Source organism: Vollenhovia emeryi, unplaced genomic scaffold, assembly GCF_000949405.1.
Source record: "Vollenhovia emeryi isolate VEMERY1.0 unplaced genomic scaffold, V.emery_V1.0 DF939126.1, whole genome shotgun sequence".
In the NCBI taxonomy this organism is placed as follows: Eukaryota; Metazoa; Arthropoda; class Insecta; order Hymenoptera; family Formicidae; genus Vollenhovia; species Vollenhovia emeryi.
Window position 1 is genome coordinate 2,642,961 of NW_011967240.1, and position 16,493 is coordinate 2,659,453.

Below are 16,493 nucleotides of genomic sequence, written 5' to 3' on the forward strand. Positions count from 1 at the left end.
GCAAGTTTCGTGTCGAAAATTTGATATATGTACTGTACTTTCGAGGCCGAATGTGAATTATGAATGTACGAACGATACTCGATTTCTTTTCTTTCAAAAAAATATTAAAAGCGTGTGAAGTTCAATTTTCGTATACAACATGCATATATTTGCATATTTAATATATTTTAACGTAGTAATTAATATGTTCTTCATCATGAATCACTATCAAAATATTTTCACAAAAATGTGTGCATTTTACATTAAGAATAATGAAACTTACGCATTTGCAACGAAATAATATATAACGTTCACATTATCTCGTTAACAAGGAGAAGCGAATTTAGAAGCGATATTATTCGCCAAAATAAATTGCGAGTATCCGGTCATCGTCGTTGGTCTTAATAAAGCCTGAGCCTCAACGTGCATCCAAAATCCACACGCAGCTTCATGTACCCCATCCCCAACTGTTTACATAGGCAGCCGGAGAACCTCCCTATAGCCTCTAGTTTTCGGCAGTGCTGATAGCTCACCGAATATCCTATCTCCTTGGAGGGACGCAGAGTGCTTATGAAGCGTGGAGAAAGGTTCAGAGAGACAAGAATGTAAGAGAAAGCTGGCAGACAGGGGAATGTTAAGGACGCTGGAAAACAAAAGGGGTGCTGACCGATAGATGAGAGGAGATAAAGAAAGAGAGAAAAGGGGACAGAGGGGAAGAAAAAGATGGTGTGTTTGTGCGAGCGAGCGAATGAACGAAAGAGAGAGAAAGAGAGACAGAGGCAGGAAGGGGAGGGAGGAGAAGAGAAAGAGAGATAGAGATAGGGCCGAGGAAAAGAAGAAAAAGAAGGCGAGAGAAAAACTGTTCCCTCCCTTCCCCCCCTGGAACACGTTGGAGCCAAAATTCGTCGATCAAAATCGACGACGTGACGAAGTTCCGAAGTAAACTGCAGCGCTCCATCGGATGTACTCTAAGTTACGCGAGGCAATTTTTCCAGGAGAGACAGGGCGCGAGACCGGACGAGTCAGGTCTCGCTAATGGCAGTTGGCTCCCCTTTATATTTTTGTCTCGTACAAAAAGTTCACGTGGAAAATTACACATGTGAATATGGGACGCTGCCACGTACGGCGGGCCTCGACTGAACCGTTTAAGCAGAATTGGGCACAATCGTGCTACATTCGATCGCTTAAATATTTCTTTGACTCTTTGAAGGAAGCAAAACCTCGAGATAGGATTGGTCTCTGGAAGGAAGTTTAACTGATGCGCGACGCATAAATCATGGTAGAATTAAAAAGATATAGAATAGCTGAGTTCTTACCGAGGGCGCACCTTTAACGCTCAGAATATTTAATTTTATATGAATATGTTAAATACGATTTCTATGTATCAGTTAAATGAAGCGCCAACTCAGCTGGTTCGTCTTCGTTAAATACGGCGTCAGTTAAAAATATGGCGTAAATGGATTTAAGGTTCATTATGACGGCCTTGCGACGGCTTTCGCGCAAAAGTCAAGCAAAATTCCAGAATTTATCAAAGCATTGGTTGTTTACCCATTTCTGCTTCGTTCAACGTGGCGGAAGAGGATGCCACGGGATCGCAGTGCCATTACTCTTAAAACTCCCAAGATCGTACGTAACTTTGCGAGGTATAATAAATACGCTTTGCATATATGTATTTACAAGCACATCCATAGAATTACGGGCGTAACTGCAGCAGTCGTGTGGAGACAGGAAGGTTTGGAAAAGTGACGAACTCTCGATTTTCACGTGTCACGATATTAAATATTAAATTTTCATCTACTAGTTCTGCATTGTAATGCATTTATTTTTCACTTTACTTCTTCCGCTACCAGGAAAATTTACTTCGCATTACTTTAGGGATGAACATTACTTTAGCGTAAGAAACGACGCTAGCAGGTCGTGCAACGTGCAAAAAAAATCACGTCTTCTCATGTCTATTAAGAAATTTGCAATGAATTTCCCCCGAGATTTAATGTTAACAATTTTGCAGAACTTACACGAGCTTCCCTGGCAAACTTCTCATATACAGTTCCGTTAAAGTTTCTTCTAAAACACAACTTATCTATTTTTTTTAATATGAAAAAATCGATGGTGAGAAAAGGAGGGACATAATTCGATAGCCCAAATAGAATGTCTTTGTGTCGAATTCCTCCAGAAATGAGCGCTTTCAACGGGAAATCGAGAGTCCATCGTGCAATCGGTAACAGAACCGTGCATTTCCAACCTCGTAACCATCTAGTTCCCGTCCCATCCTCGTCGCGACGAACGTCGATCAGTCGAAGCCACCCCTCGCGAATAGAGTGTATGGCGCAAGCGTCCGGACGTTTCGTGTCGATTACGAGAGACTCACTTCCTTACACGGCACAAACGAATTAGGCCAGAACCAGCTCTAACGTGTGTTAGCGAGAAACTCGCATTTCCCTGATCACGAGGAACGCTCTAACGGAGCCACCAAGTCCCCAGACTCGATGTGTCCATCGTTCAACACACATCATTCGTTTCTTTCTCAAGAAGAGGAGGACACACGAGAATCCGGCATTGGCAGTGTCCTTCGGATCTCTTCTCGAGACAATTAGCACCGGGAAAGGAGGCACGAGTCCTCCTCTTCGTTCCCTTCCCCCCCTTCCGGTTTCTACGCGCGACACCTCTCCGTCACAAGTGCATAAAAATTTCACGGATCACAAGAGCGCGTCAGGCACACGTCGTCGAGATCCACGCGGCCAACTCGCGTCAAGCATCCCGGTGACTCGGAGTCACAGGATCTGGCTGCGAAACGTCGCGGGACCAAACGCGATCCGCTGTCATCATGTACACCCGCACGCCTCCGGCGCACGTGGTATCGCCGCCGGGACGTGTTGCGTCGTCGCGTCGCCCAGCCACGACGTCGCCGTCGCCGTTGGGACGACACTCGCTACCGCGATCAGCGGCCGATTTGCCTCCGTGCCCAACTCGCTCCGACTGTTCGTCGAGGCAGGCCAGCTGGTGATCAACTCCCGCCAGCCGGGCACGCTGGTCAGATAGGCTAGAAGGAGTAGTATGAGGCACCCACCTAGGCACCCGCTGCCCCCGGCTTCGAAGGCGGCGCAACCGCTCGTCTGGTTCTCCGTCGTTGGCCTCTGCACTTCCGGGTGTGAAACTCGGTCCATCTGCCGGCTACCCGTCCACGGATCGCCCTCGGTGTCCACGGCGTTGTGCCGTTCGTCCGAAGGCGCGTTGTTCACCTCCTCGTGGATCACAGGCGGCAATGGCTTGTCCTTGTCCAGCTCGTCGTCCACCTCCACGGATGTGTCCGTGCCAAAGAACACAAGCTTCCACTCATCCAGCGTGTCTGAAACAACGCCACCCAGCTACATTAGCGCGACTCGAGCGAAAGCTAATGGCTGTTTCATATTCAGTGACGGTGCCAAGTACTTTGCGAAAAGCGATTCACATAGATCTTGAAAGGTATTAGAGACAGAAAACAAGTTGCAGGAAAGAATGTAGCATCTGTGAAAGTAAAAGGGAAGGAAAATTGAAATGATTGTCGAAACTTGTAATGCTGAAACTATTCTTCTGTAAAATTCTTCTTTCTCTGCATCGCATTCCTCCTTCTATTTAATATCTCAAGATTCTTCTGTCTCTAGTATTCTAGTACTCTGAGGCTCGGTTTTTCATTTTCTGACTAACTGCTAACCAGAAGTCAGTCGATTCTCTGTCTCTTCTTTGATAGTAATACGGAAAAAGATGGAGAGGCGATCGGTCTCTGGTTAACAGTTAACCAGAAAATGAAAAATCGGGCCGAAATAATTATAATCTTGAATGCGTTAGGGCCTGAGCAGAATGGCTGTCTTATACTCTTAAGACAGCCTTAAGACAATGTTTTATGTTTTAAGTCTTTGTCTTGAGGTAACGCACAATAACTGTCTTATGTCTTAAGAGTGCAAGACAGCCATTCTGCTCAGGCCCTTACGTGTACCGAAACAAAATATAAGAAGATGCAGGCGTGCCACAATTTTATCGCCGTTTTTTAAGCAAGGAACGGACTGAAAGCAACGTATTTGTCCTGTGGCAATTACGCAATAATAACTACCTACTGTTTTCTTTATATTAAAAACACACATGCAGACACGATTGCAATCCACTCAAGTAGATTTCACATGATATACGTACCGTGGATTCCTGAGAATAGAAACGTAAGCTTGCAAACCTCGCGGCACCATTTTTATGGGCAAGGCTCTGACAGAATGGAGTTCAAATCTCGGAATAATATAAACATATCCATAGCGTACGTATAATATTACGCCAAAAGTGTGCATTCAAACGTGGCGCAAATTTTGCGTAACATTCGTAAAGTTCCTTATTATGAGATAGGCTTCTGATATGAGATAGCGGAGTTTTCGTTAAATTAATAGGCATCGTCTGTTGATTCCATCATGAATTTATTGCCTGCTGCTGAAAGCCTGCTGTCTCATATTAGAATCCTATCTCATAATAGAGGACTTTCCTCTACTAATAATTGGTCGCAGGACAGTAAAGTCCTAATCATCGGATTTATTATATCCGCATTTTATATTTTTCATCCGTTTATCGAACGTGCTTTTCACTTTCCCGCAAATTATTCCGCGACCTTGCCCGCAAATATAACGCAAGACATTGTACTTCGCGGATAGGCGAAGGCGGTAAAATGGAAGGTTTCAGGAGGTAGACGAGACGCGAGCGAGACAGCGAACGGGGGTGGCGGTGACGTCGACGGCGCCGTCCGGGAAATTAATAAAGCGTCGCGGATGCCGTGGGGAAAATTTCGTCCTAAGCTCGCTCGCGGGAACAATGTTCGCGATGGAGAGGGAAGCGCGCGGGCGCGCGGGGGAAGGGGAGGTCGAGTCTTGATTAAATTAGAGTTAAAAATAACCGAGTAATCAGCGACGACTCTTCGCGCACATTTACTCAGCGAAATGTGTACGTCGGAATTAAATGCAAAGTGCTTTGCAACGAGAGAATGGTAAAAACCTCGTGGGCGATTATCGTTTTTACCCCAGGTAAGATACATCTGCAAGTTTTCCTTGCGCTGCGGGCAAGACGGAAAAGCTAGCTAAATGGAAGCTAATTTGAGATATCATGTCTTCTCAGCCAGCCATTAAGAGCTCGGGAGATTATTTGATACTCAACCACTGGTTTAAACCATGCCGTAATAATGAAGATTTGCATATTAATCAAAAAATGTATTTAAAGAATAAAAACACTGCGCTTTATTATCAGCGATAAACGCACTCTCTAAAAATCAATCAATGAATTATCACTGAAAACAGTGAACAGTCGTTGATCTGCAGTTATAAGTATACCACTGAAAATCGCATCAGTGATAATCCACTGACTGTCTTTTAGAGAGTAGATTTTAATTTTAACGTCGCTCGAAATATTGCGCTATATCCGTTTACGATGAAGCGTTCGTTCTTCAAAGAAATGAATTAATTTGCCTAGACGTTAATATGAAGCCGTGTCACGTTTACAGAGCAGAACAGTTAAAATATATATATATATATATATAACAGCTTCGGATGAAATCACTCTCATGGGACAAGCTAAATTTCACAGGTGGAGAGTAGTGACGGGAGACCAGAAATCAAAGCGGTGGAAAAGCGGATCCAATTTGTCGTGACGGGACTACTCTCGCGTGTGCTTTTTCGGTCGGCATCCGTAAACTGCCGGTTGCCAGCTGTAATAAAGTCATCGTTAAAACGTTGCTGTTACGAGTGCGCAAGGTGACTGTAAAGCGACAGGCGTCGCGATGCTCGAACAATTTGTTTCACCGAAGGTATCGAGAAAATAACATGCGAGCCGACGGTCGAGGGAAATGAGCGGGAGGACGAGATGCAAGAGGGGGTGGGAGGGGTGGTAAAAATGTCAAAAATCGATCGGGACAACGTGGCTATTCATAAGACAATGGGAACGTGAGGGCATTGTGCTCGATGGGTCGTTAGCGCGCGCTATTGGAGGAGCGAACCTCGATAATAATGCCTTAAGAGCGGGAACCATTTGCGGGGTAAGCGAGCGAAAAAATTTCCAATCATGGCGGAAATTATTTAGCAGCGATGATGGACGAGAGGAGCCGCCCGGTCTCCACTGTGATGGGGTTCGTTTCGCTCTCGTCGGCTTTTCCATTTCACGGCACGCATTAGCGGTTTTCAGTACCGTTCGCGTCGTCGCGTTTCACTGTGAATTTTGAGTGATTTGCGGTTACGCGGTGATCTAGAATTCGAGAATTCGGAAAGGAGATAACAAGCGCAACGCGCAATCATGAACATCATTTGCGCGAGATTTACGGATTCGCGCGGAATCGTTGCTGCTTTGAAGAAAATCGCTTTCAAATTATGACGCCAGATGGTTAAAACATACAAAATGAATTAAATGGAAAAGATAAAATATTATCTGTATGTAGAGAATGTCAATTTCCTTAAATATGTTATCGTATCTTTCCAAGCTATCATTTAAAAATTACAAATCGAAGGATACAAATGATAAGTGAAATATCTAAGGGCACAATAACATTTAGCTCGTGTTTTAGACGAGAGACGAGATGTGGAATGTACAATTTTCTCGTGTAACCAGACAATGGTCTGCGTCCCGTGTATGAGGATAATAGGATACAAGGCGATACATGTTGGCAATACATTAAGATAGCCGACGCATACAGATGCGTTCGAGGCTACAGGTATGTGAGACTCATCGATAACCAAGTCATTGAAAGTTTTGATTGAAGGCCATAGCGCGCGTTACCGGCCTCGATAAGTTTTCCTATTATCGGCCTGCCGTTCACGCAAGAGGCTTCGATTGTAACAACAGGAAGAAGCGACGCAGGAAGCGTCAACATGACGAAAAACCCGCCGTTTGACATAAAGAGCGACGAAACTATGCAAAATATTTAAGTGTACTACTTATACTTGAGAGGAAACTTTCCGGAAGTTTGACGGATACGAGTTCGATGGCGAACAGCTTACAGTCGAAGAAGAGAGATATTTTAGAAACTTGCATAAATATATAATACATCCAAATCCTCTTAAATAATTTTACAATAAAGAAACTTGGCGATTCTTTCATCGATGCGTGAAAAACATTAAGTAAAACTTGTTTAGACTAAGGGAGACATTTGTATAACTTTCTATTCGTGCACACCAATCATGCAAATGTATAATTTACTTAACGAAATTTCGCTTACGGCGGATTTTTTAAATCCATCTAGCTACAAAAGCTAAAGGTATTATACGAAGTATCCTGTATGAGATATTTCGTGTAAAGCGTCCGACAAAGGATGTCACAAGCAAAAGTTTTGCAGAAAACACTGAGAGCTTTCACTTTTAATTAGAGAGTATTACAGTAGGAGAAAGATACGCGAGAAAAAGTTCCATCATACTTACTAGAAGATACGTAAGGATCACTCGACGTGAAAAACATTCTAAACTCACATAAAAAGAAACATGAATAATGCGAAGTAAGCTTGTTTAAAGTGCTGCATATTAATAGCTAGGGATAATATATCTGTGTACAAACGAAAGTAACGGTGATTACGTTGTGGTCGCAATCAGCGAAACAGCTAACACAAAAGAGAAAATACGAAAACCAAATTCCAGCGGATCCGTTTAATCTTCGGGGCTTTGCGCGCGATGCATCTCTACTTTCCACGCTTCGCGTGGGTGTGCAGGGCGGATGCGTGGAAGCGAATGGGAAACGATCGGAAGCTGCGAAACGACCTTCTTTGTTGTCTCGGCGGTATAAAATGCCGCCTGTTCGAGAACAATAGATGCAGATAGATTGGCCGTATTAGTCATCGCGATTATCTGTGCGCGCGACACTACATTTTTTTCGTAGACATATCCAATCAACCGCGGTGCAGATTATATACTGCGATTATGTATGCGCTGACATTTAATTATTTTAATTTGATTATCGTGCGTGTGTGTGTGAACTTACGTTATGACAAAATGACCGAGATTTCTTAACTGATTACGGAAACAGTCACGCGAAGACTCTCGTGTTACTCAATATTTAATTTAATAATTCAGTTAAGATCATCGATGACATTACCACACAAATATAATAGCTTCCGATTGTCGCCATTAAACAACCGGCGCATCTCGCCGTCTCTCATTCGTTTAGATACCCTTGTCCAGTTGCAGGTTCCTCGGGTCAAATTGCTCGTCCTGCAGCAGGTCGAGTCCTTTAGCCCTCGTGGCGTGTTGACCGGCGCCGCGAGCTCCACCGTATACCGGATAGAGCTGTTGAATCTTGGGATATTGCTGAAATACCGCTGGGACCTTGTTAGTGGCCGCCTTTGCCGGTGGTTCCAACAAGATCAGCCCCCTCTGAAGGGACGAGGCGGTGACCACGTCGATAATCTTCTGTGTAATAATCTGTTTGCTCGTCGCCGTGGTCTTCGTCGTCGCGATGGTCTGGGACATGGTGCTGGTGGTAACAGGGCTGGGCGTGCTTCTACCACGTGGCCTCGACGTGATCAAACGCACGTCACCGGCCACGTTACTAGGCCCTCTGTTAACTCCGGTGAGACCTCGAAGGGTTTGAGCGGTGGGCTTGGGATTCGGCCGATTAGCCGACTTGCCGTTCTTGTGCTGACCGCGAGCCTTGCCCTTCCTCTGGGACTGAATCTGGGCGTTCACCACGTAGGGCGGGCTCAGGCTGCCGGACTTGTCGGACTTGTGCTGCGTCTGCTTGCCCTTCGTCAGGGTGTTTTGGCTCTTCGGGATGGTCTCGCGCGGCTTGACGAACGGTCGTCTGGGTATACTCATGCCGGCCGGGTTGTAAAGGGCGTATTCGGTCCGGTCGGGCAGCGTCGCGGTGCCGTAGAAAATCAGCGCCCACTCGTGCAAAGTGGCGCGTCCTTATCCGGTATGCGTCCGTGAATGCAGCGGAAAGAAAGCGGACGTGATGGTTAAAGAGAGGCAGGAATATAACGCGATGTTTACTGGCGTGTCAAATGACGTGGTACACGGTAAAGTGGTACCATCGGAAATTATCCGGGGTGAAAAGATTAAACGCCGGTCAGATATTTATCACCAAGTGTCTCGGTGGTTCGCTAGAGCTGTAACACGCGTTATCCTCAGTGGGCGTCTTAAAGGAAATTAACGGGAACGTTTGAGGATTAGCAAGGATATCCCTCTTAGAGGTCCCTGTTCGACGACGCGCAAGCACGTCGCATTCGGAGACTACGCGACGTATCCACAGAATATTTGTAGCAGCATTAACACTGAGATGGTTTAACAGTGTCTCGAATATCCCCACGACCCTCCCGCCTTCCGGAAATTCGCGACAATGGATGTGGATGCGCTCTACAGCGATATAGGTCGGCGGTGCATAAGCGCATAAGGAAGTTTACGTAGCCATCGGCCTTGATGAGCCGACGCGGAAGCAGTTCGAAGTGGCTTTAACGCTTGCACCTTACTCGAGATCGGCTGCATACGTCGCTGCACGGTGAAATGCCTCGGCTGCTATTTGCCGTTAGGGATAAGTAGGTGGGCTTGCGGGAGGACCCTGCAGCTAGAATCCGGCAATTATCCGCCTCCGGAGATAATGCAACTTCTTAGGCGATCGCGCGCGAATGGGTCTTATGTAAGAGCTTTCTCGGCTGCGCCCCCGACGGGAGGGGGCTACGAGAATGCGGCGGATCTCGAAGGATCTCGCGGGGCTGAACACCAACTCGGCATCGGATCGCAGGATGCGCATGCAATGCTAGACATGTCTAAGCCATTCCGTCCGGATGTCACGCGTATGAATCGGTTAATCCTTTGTCATACGGCTTACAATTGTTCGAGGAGTATAATGAAGCTCGCGAGAATATCACGGATAATTGTAGCGCATCGAGATAGATTTCTTCTACGATATTTCTCTCGATGTAAGCCAGAAATAGATAAGTCAGCGAATTTCTTGCGGACATTTTCGACTGGGAGATGCAGCTGACAGGGGAACTTGGTAACCGTGACCTTATGAAGGCGCTACTAAGGCGCTTGGGAACTATTGTTGCGGCGAACAAGGTAGAATTCTATTTGAAATTTAAATCAACCGAAGGGCATCTCCGAATGCAGGAGCTAATGCCGGCGTAATCTACAAAGTGCTTTGTCTTTGACGTTTGAATCTAAGATTTCGCATAATGATCTTTATATGAATGTCACTGCATTCTGTGTGTGCCATATTACGATTGAAAGAAATCCTATCCTTAAAGAAAAAAAACTTAAAAAGAAGTTTAACGAGAATTTTATACAGTTGAGAATATTAAAATGTTCTTGAAACATTTATCAGTTAATTTGATTCGTTACATTTCAGCAAAGTACTAATTAATCAAATTAATGCAGGAGCTAATGCCGGCGTAATCTACAAAGTGCTTTGTCTTTGACGTGTGAATCTAAGATTTCGTACAATGATTTTCATATGAATGTCATTGCATTCTGTGTATTCCATATTACAATTGAAAGAAATCCTATGCTTAAAGAAAAAACTTTAATGCCGGCGTAATCTACAAAGTGTTTTGTCTTTGACGTTTGAATCTAAGATTTCGCATAACGATTTTCATATAATTGCATTCTATGTGTTCCACATGTTACGATTGAAAGAAATCCTTAAAGAAAAAAAATTTTTTTAAAGTTTAATGAGAATTTTACACAATAGAGAATATTAAAATGTTCATATGTTTATCAGTTAATTTGATTAGTTACATTTCAGCAAAGTACTAATTAATCAAATTAATCCTTTTCTATCTAGAAGGAGATCGTGATCTGACATTTCGATGTTGTAAATAGATCATTTTCTTGCTGTAAAAAATTGTGTAAAACTAACTAATTTGAAAATCACAGAACTTCTAAATTTTGATATTAGTGAAAGAAATTATGTCAGGATGGAGAACACGGTTTTTCTAATGTTATAAATAATTTTTATTAATATTTGTTTAAAGAATTATTTAGCTTGAAATAATTTTGTCAGGACGGTAAACACAGTTTTTCTAATGTTACAAATAATTTTAATTAATATCTGTTTAAAGAATTATTTCAAGCCAAAGAACTCTTCGACAATTGAGCAGATTATTTGTAACGATATATTAAAATTATTATTTCAATTAGTTCAGTTTAATTGGTTATTAGTTACTAGCAATGAAAGTCGTGGCATATCAAAGACACAGATAATCTCTGTTATTGCGCCAATTAATGTTGCGTAGGTCGCTCGTTACTATTAATTAAGCATTCTTTAATGACGATGCGATAACGCGAAATACAAGATGTAATCGACTTACCGAGGTATCGACCCTCATTGTGAATTTCTAATTTCCAGGTACCGTGCGGCCTTTCTCCCCACGTGTGCACAGACATGAATGGCCATTGGCTGAAACCGGCCTTCGAAATATCGTGCGGCCTTTTAGCGAGAAGAGTGCTCTTCGTACCTTGAGGAGACGTTAACTGTATCTGAAGATCCCCTCGTCTCACTGCCATCAGCGATACCTTCGCCTATGACAAGCGCATCATTGTGTCTTTATCATCGATCGTATGTATTTCTTCTTATTAACATTTACGATTTGCTGTACAGATCTTTATGCACACAAACCTAAACTTGACCCAAATTTTCAAGATTGGTATCACAATATTTGATTAATAACTTTATATATACACTTAACTCTGCTAATCGTCTAAAAAAGGAGAGAATAAATCAGGCGTAGATTTTACGAGGTAATTTTGTGCCGTGTAACTAATAATTCTATAAGAGTAATTAACTTAATTCATTTAGTTTCTTTAACACGAGATCTGCACCGTATCTAGTAATTACATTTCGCCGGCAGACGCAGTCATTAATATACTTTAAGTTAATTTGGCGAGAATTAAATAACTATTTAGCATGAGTTACAGTTTGCCTTAGTTTTCTATAGACACTGTAAAACGATGACAAACAAATTAGTTTACTCAGACGAAAAGTAAATAAAATTCTGTAAAATTCAGCGCCAACCGGCGAAACATTTCGTCCTTGAAATGCAGTCGGAGTTTGTGTTTCTCGTAGCCGACACGAAATTCGCTAATTAGCCGATGTCACTTGTGAATGACATGCTCAACTTACCTGAACATGCTCGAGGAAATTAACACCGCTGCACTCCTTGACATGTAAGTCGAGGACCAATTGGCTCTTTGGCGGTATCGTCCTAGAAAGTAGACAAAATTTGGGTCAAGTGTCAAGCACATACAATTTTTCGCGAGTATTTTTAACCCCTTTGTCGTTAAATCATCACTCGAGTAATTCGGTCAATTGCGAATTATTTGTTAAATACTTTTATATCCTTCGAACTGTGCTACTTCTCGAATGCACTTTAAACAGTAATATTTTTATATCAAGTTATAACTTGATATACTATACATAACTGTCTTATTTTATAATCTTTATGTTTCTGCAAAATTAATAGGCATCAACTGTTCCACCATAAATTTATTGTCCTTGATATGAGGTTTATTTAGTGGAAAATTTATTGTTAGATCGTGTAATCGTTATGAGAAAAGATTTGTGATTGAATTTGGACGTTGGAAACCTACTATCTCATAATAGAGGATTTTCCACTATATTAATATAAGATAAAAGTTCTTTTAATGTTATTGTATATTAATATATACAATAAATAAAACACTGATAAGCGTTATCAGAACGGTAAAATAATTGTGGAAATATCATTTTTAAGCGATAAAATAATAAGTGTTAAATCACGTTGATAATTTACAATTATCCGTTTATTAGTAAACTTTTCAGGATTATTGTGTACATAAAATTTTGACTACGGCTTCTATGTGTTCAGTGGCTTTAGAGGAGCACAATTTCAAAATGATTACATTTTAAGTTATGTAAATGTTCGTTCAACACAACGTGCGATTTGTCCTCATTCGTTACAATCCTCGACAATGTAAACGGCGCATTACACGTGATTTCCAGTGCAATTTCAGACGAGTAAAGCCCGCTTGACGGTAGCCGACATGCCCGAACGAATCTGTAATCTGCGAGAGACATGTTCGTTCCCCCAAGGGGCAGATAGCGATCTATACGGTCGAATCAAATCTCGATTTGCTTCACCTTCGAGCATTTTTCTTAAAGCCGATGGTACTTTGTATAATGGAACGTTTTCCTCCGTGTGTCGATATTTCGTATAAAAAAGGGCTTTCAAGATTCCTATTATTTATTTACCAGCTTGTAACTCGTGATCACTTACCTGCCGGTATGTGGCGCCGATACTTCGCATCTGTGTTGCTCCGGGACGGTTCTCCACTTTCTCGCTAAGCGTACCATGGCAGTGGCGTCCATCAGCCCGTAACCGAAGCTGTGGCTCACTGTTAAACAGAAATTGGAAGGCAATAATGAAACGATTTTCCATCTCATTCTTTATCAATGAATTTTATCATCTAAATTAGAACTTTGGATTTATTTTCGAAGTAATTTTCTTTCTACGTAGGCTCTTCTATGTTAAATCACCAACGAATTTATTGAAATATTCGAAAGAAAAGAAATTGAATATATATTATTGTACACTTAGCATCTGTGTAAAGGTTGAAATTTTTGTGATTGAGCTGTCTTTATCGCTACACGTAACAAATAATTTTGTTCGTATGAAGATTATACACGTTTATTCTTTAGGAAATCTTTTTCTCTCTATCAAGAATTTTCTTCTTATTACTCACCGTTTCTACCGACGCCGTTGACCACCCAATCGGGTGCCTGCAGGTTCGCAGGTTTGGCGGTCCTGACTACGATGTGTTGCATATCCCTCCAGGTGAGATCTCTGTTCGCTTCCAGGGCGAGGGCGCAAATGCCGGCAGCTAACGGCGCCGATGCGGACGTACCAGTGTGGCTGCTGGTACAGTGATGATGCAGATCCGTAGTGACGACCTGCTTCTCGCCCGTAGAGCCCGAGCTGTATGTGGTAGCGAGGGTGGACGAGCACGCCTCGCTGTACCAGGGCACAAGGCCGTTCTCTGTCGCACTACTGATCGACAGTGTCCAGATACTATTGGTATAGCCGTCACAATTGCAGTTATCGTGGTCCCGGCCGCCGTTTCCGGACGCCCACACGAAGATCGAACCTTTGCCGTTGCGACCCTAACAGTGTTTAAAGGTTTTTTACTTTACTTCACAAAGAGGCTACTATATATGCACACACTACCGTCCATAATTATTCGAACTTGAAAAAATAGAAGATTACATCCGAGAAAAAATAATATCTATCGATGAAAACTATTTTAGTCTACAAGCTTTATGATAAGTCCATAATATAATATAATAACATTTATTTAAAAAAGATTATTTGTTAATTCTTATTTAAATAATATTGATCAATATGCGTACTCTTTGCATTGATTATTATACAAGCTTTTTGCATTTATCGAACTAATTTCATCATTATTTTTATTGATATTTTATTCCATGCCTCTTACAACTTCTTCCATATGTCCTCTTTGTTTAGAAAATACAGATTTTAATTAATTAAAAAATACTATAATGTTTTCAAGATAATTGGATAATTGGAGATAATTCAAATGTTGTTTTAATAATTTAAATTTAGTATACGTACAATTACGACTTATACACTATTGTATAAAAACAGTTTATTATTCTAATCAAGTGTTATCTGTGTTAACAAAAGTATGAGATATCAGGGTAAAGTAAAATATTTATCGTTTGAATAATTATGAGCGGTAGTGTATATTAAACTCTATAGCAATGCAATCTCTTAAAAATTTTAAGACAGTCGTAATGCATGAATATTTAGAAAGCTATTGTAACACGCGTTCAAGCAATTTTAGGCCGCAGATGTGAAACAGGGACATCTAACAAACGTATTCGTTGCTTCAAACTAACAAACAAATCTGGGTTTACCCCATTCTGGATAATACTCTAGACGCGATTGACTTTTTTTCTCTGGTACTTGGCTTTAAGGTGCTCGAAACGCTTAAGGCGCTTTAGAAGTTTGAGACACTTTGCATGTTAAAGCCGCTTTCTGTGCGCCCGTAGACACACAATAGTAGATGATTCGGAACGAAACCATTGTTAGGAAGTCGATGAGGCTGAGTGTTTAGCGCTAATGGTCTCCGTAAGGTCGAAGCTGAATTGTGTGTCTTAAACTCGTAACGAGAAACACGCCTGCGTTTTGTACGTGTCACAGATTAAAAGGGAATTTTGGCAACAGAGTTTCTAATCTTCGGCAAGATCGCACATAAAAGATTAATAACGCATGCCCGATTATGCGAAACACAATACATTCTAAGAATTTCTTAAGAATTCAGCTTTAAGTTCACTGTCGTAGAAAACAGTAGAGCTTAAGTAGATTTGTAGTCACATATGCAGATTTTATTATTGGTTAAATCACGAATCTTTTACGAGTATTTCGGGATTTGCATGACACTTTTTGTGGTACATACTATGAAGCGTATTGCTTAGTTTTACAGGTGCACTTTTTGTCGCATCCGGAGGTCCAGCTAGGTATTTCGTGATAAGACCAGCCGTCCGGTACTAAGGTACACTAGGCGTGACCGCGAACTCTGAACTCTCTTTGAGGCTCGACGTTAACTAATTCAGCAATATAGTGTTCAAGCCTTTGATCAGTAAAGCTATTTGATCGTAAAGTGATAAGGTATCCGCCTAACTGTATCAGGCAGCTAAATTCAATCTATACAACAATTGTTAACTGACTATATTAAATATATAAAATTATTGTATACAATTTGCACCAAATTAATATATTTTAAGTTTCCAAGTGCAAATTATAATTAAAAACATGATAAAATATATTTGCGCTATAAAAATCATTCTCTACGTGATAATTTTGCTAGGTAGAAAAAGGTTATCATTGTAACCGATTTAGGATAATAAAATACAACATCAAATTACAAATTACTATGAGTAAATCAGGTGGATTAATTTAATTTGATAATAACTCGTAAGGTGCATACATCTTATGCAATTCCATAGAATATGTGCATACGAATTCTATAGCTAGTTACAATTCTGTCGACATAAAGGATGAGATTATCAAACCTGATAACAGGCCCCAAAGAGAATTCTGAGCCAGTCCATACGTATTTACCTTAGTCGGAGATAGTATATAATATGCTACAAAGGGAATTGTCGTTCAGCTAGATATGTATAACAAAGCTAAACAGTTGTCGGAACAAAGTAATGGTTTGATACATCAGTACTGAGTCTTAAATATTGATGTAACGTAATTTATCGCGTTTTTTAAAACAGAGTATTTACAGAGCTATTATAAGAATATTATATTAAGGTATTATATTGCGTCAATTTTTAATCGTTTTATCTTGCAATTTTGCCACATCTAAAGTAAAAATATTATATCACATATAGATTTCGATTACTCGTATAATGCCTTTAAAAGCATACAAATCAGAATTTAAAAAATTGATACTTAATAAATGTACAATTATTAAATGATATAATGTTACATGTATAAGTGAAGTTAATGTTATATAGTACATCTATAT

At 41.3% G+C, this 16,493-nt stretch overlaps 1 protein-coding gene across 2 annotated transcripts in view; it reads right to left on the reverse strand.

Annotated features, from left to right (window-relative positions):
• Positions 1-16,493, reverse strand: part of LOC105569016 (furin-like protease 1) — a 227,624-nt gene that overhangs the window by 15,125 nt on the left and 196,006 nt on the right. Inside the window, exons 6-11 of one of the 2 annotated variants that reach the window (XM_012025135.1) lie at positions 13,677-14,094; positions 13,211-13,328; positions 12,079-12,160; positions 11,267-11,477; positions 8,132-8,866; positions 3,047-3,325 (exon numbers count right to left, since the gene is read on the reverse strand). In XM_012025135.1, coding sequence (XP_011880525.1) covers positions 3,047-3,325; positions 8,132-8,866; positions 11,267-11,477; positions 12,079-12,160; positions 13,211-13,328; positions 13,677-14,094 — 1,843 coding nt within the window. The remainder of the gene's footprint in view (positions 1-3,046; positions 3,326-8,131; positions 8,867-11,266; positions 11,478-12,078; positions 12,161-13,210; positions 13,329-13,676; positions 14,095-16,493) is intronic. The other variant, XM_012025133.1, reaches the window with a different exon arrangement.